Source organism: Pterocles gutturalis, unplaced genomic scaffold (genome assembly GCF_000699245.1).
Source record: "Pterocles gutturalis isolate BGI_N339 unplaced genomic scaffold, ASM69924v1 scaffold10876, whole genome shotgun sequence".
Taxonomy (NCBI): Eukaryota; Metazoa; Chordata; class Aves; order Pterocliformes; family Pteroclidae; genus Pterocles; species Pterocles gutturalis.
Window position 1 is genome coordinate 45,206 of NW_010100437.1, and position 2,631 is coordinate 47,836.

Below are 2,631 nucleotides of genomic sequence, written 5' to 3' on the forward strand. Positions count from 1 at the left end.
TTGAACAGGAAGTTTGATCGAAAACCAGTTTCTTGTTTTACGACTCACAAACCCCAAACAGGGTCTGTCAGCAGGTCTTTGCTGTAAATAGGACAGCTCAGCACCTGTGGAAGGCTAGTAGGAAGGCCTGAAGAACTGCTCTCAAGTGGAACAGGCTGCTCCTTGAAACAACTGTCCAGCTTATAGGAAAAGTCTACAGCCTAATTTAAACAAATGTAATTATTTTCACCAATGTTGATAAATAGATGCATTTTTTAAACTCGACATGAGTTAGGTATACATCTCTGTTTTACCAGCTTCTTGCCATCCCTGCCTCAGGGAGCAACAGCCACTGCCTGGTTTACCTTGCTGAATTGTGAATGTGGACCAGGACTACATTTGCTGCCAACAATACCAGCTGTAAATCCCCAGGAGCTTGAGTGCATGAAGGTAGCCAGGCAGGTTAAAATTGTCATATCAGAGATCAAAGGTCAACAAAGCAATTTGCCCCAAATTATGCCATTGGTCTAATTGTATTAATTATTATTATTTCTTTGTAGTGTGTAAGCAGACATTCCAAAATGTTGGCTTTTTGATACGTTATATGTTTGTGCATTTTATTAGACTAATTTGAAGTATTCAAAAAGATGAATAAATTGCCACTCTGTTTGCTTTATCTGCTGTTGCACCCTGTGCCCAACAGATGTCACATATGAAATTCAAATTACATCTTCAAATGGAGCATGACTTGGTAATGAATAATTCAAGACATATACTGAAAATTAGAATGCTGTTTTTAAACAGTGTGTTTCTTAGCACAGGCAACGTTAGTGGAAAAATACTCACCTATTTATCTGGCCATTTTCCACCTCTGTGAAATCATTTGAATCATTGCTGATGTTATCATCTTCAGGGACAGTCATATTCTGCAATTCAGTCAGTTCTAATCCAGCTTTGAAAGGCATCCTGGAACTGTGCTATCCAAGTATTTCTCCAAATATTAGTGTTTGGTTGGTATCTTGTGAGTAAACTGCAGCCACAGTGTCAGCAACCTAAATGAAACACAAGAAAAAAAACCAAGATATATACTGCCAACAGCAGGCAATATAACCAGAAGAAACCAGTGGAACCTGGACAAGAGGGACCGTCCTTACCCAACCAATTTTGTATTGTTAGAAGGAACTGAGGTTATAACCTAAATGCATTGCAGAACAGTAAGTAGTAACCCTATACACCTTAATGATATCAGCTTCACTAAGCTTACAAATTTATCTGGTCCCGCAACCAACTGCTGAAGACAGTACTTGTATTTATAAACTAGTGAGCAAACAAATGCTATTTGTTTCAGGAAAAAATATTAACCACCTACAAATTAAAGGAATAAAAAATAATTTGCTTGTCTAAGTCCCATTTTGATACTCGGTGTTTGTCTTCTGTATGTTCTCCATTCTTACTTAAAAATATAAAATATATTGTGTCCATGCTGTTGCTAAGTAGATGCAACAGAGGGATAGAGTTATCCCAGTGCTCTTTTCTACTCATATCTGTATTCCAGGTATTTGAATATGTTAAGGTTTTTTGGCAAAGTCGATGTGGAGAGGATGCTTTGTGTATGGTTAAACTTACTCTGAACAAAGGCAGAAACAGACAAAACCAAATCCCTAAACTCGTGTATCATAGGAAAAAAGAGTAATGTATATCTTGTGTCAACCAGTTATTATCTAGAGATCAGGTGATCTCTCCTCTGATAGATATGTTGCATAAAATTACCAAGAATATTACACCAAAGGCAGACCAGACAAGTCTGGTACAGTGATATATTTCCTCATCAGCAATGCAAATCAACTGAAAGACCAATATCTTCCAGAGTCCAAGCACTCTCGGCTGAGCTACAACTCCAAAGCAGTGCTGAGGCAACAGGATGTTACTCACAAACAAGCTCCTGCACCACAACTCTCTCAATTCCCATTTTGTAAATGAATTTCTTGCAGTATTGCCAAACGATTCACCCTGGAGTACATGGTGAACCGTCCCATGCCAGATTATTTTGGGGATATTTTAAAATTCTCAGGGCTACCTCAAAACCATCAGATGGCTCTCATGTAACCAAAGAAGCCGGAGCATCCCCCTGGCTCTTGCAGGGCATTGTGTTGAGGCAGGAGGACGTAGTTCACTTGTTCAGTTATGACATCTGCCTGTTTCAAATTAAGTTTACAGGACCCAATACTTCTGTTTTACACCACATACCCAGCATGCAGAAAAGGACTTTGCAAATGAGCATTTTTTTTTCCCTGTAAACACTTTCTCAGAAATGTAATTTTATCTTGAGGTTTCCATGTGCTCTTAACGTTTCCACAAGAGCCCAAACTGTGCAGATTTCAGGTGCAAGGTTTAAAGGCGAGCCTTGAGGCTTGCAGTAGGGCAGGATCTGCTCTTTTCTGCTGAACGAGCAACTATGCACGTGGTTATGGTGGCAGATGTGGCTTGGTACAGCCTGGTGCGAGGATGGGGGGTGGATGTGAGCTGGGTCCTTTTCAACTCCTCTGCAAAGGAGATTTCCTCTACAGATACCAGGGGAGTGACCTCTCGGGTATTAAAATGTTGGCACAGTAAAAAAAATAAATGGATTTAGTCTGCTGATAGATAAATGCA

The 2,631-nt window shown here is 39.7% G+C and overlaps 1 protein-coding gene across 1 annotated transcript in view; it reads right to left on the bottom strand.

Moving 5' to 3' along the window:
- SLC38A1 (solute carrier family 38, member 1) overlaps positions 1 to 944 on the bottom strand; it is a 27,431-nt gene extending 26,487 nt beyond the window's left edge. The window contains exon 1 of the mRNA XM_010079801.1: positions 826 to 944. Coding sequence (XP_010078103.1) covers positions 826 to 944 — 119 coding nt within the window. The remainder of the gene's footprint in view (positions 1 to 825) is intronic.
- Positions 945 to 2,631: the final 1,687 nt, after the last annotated feature.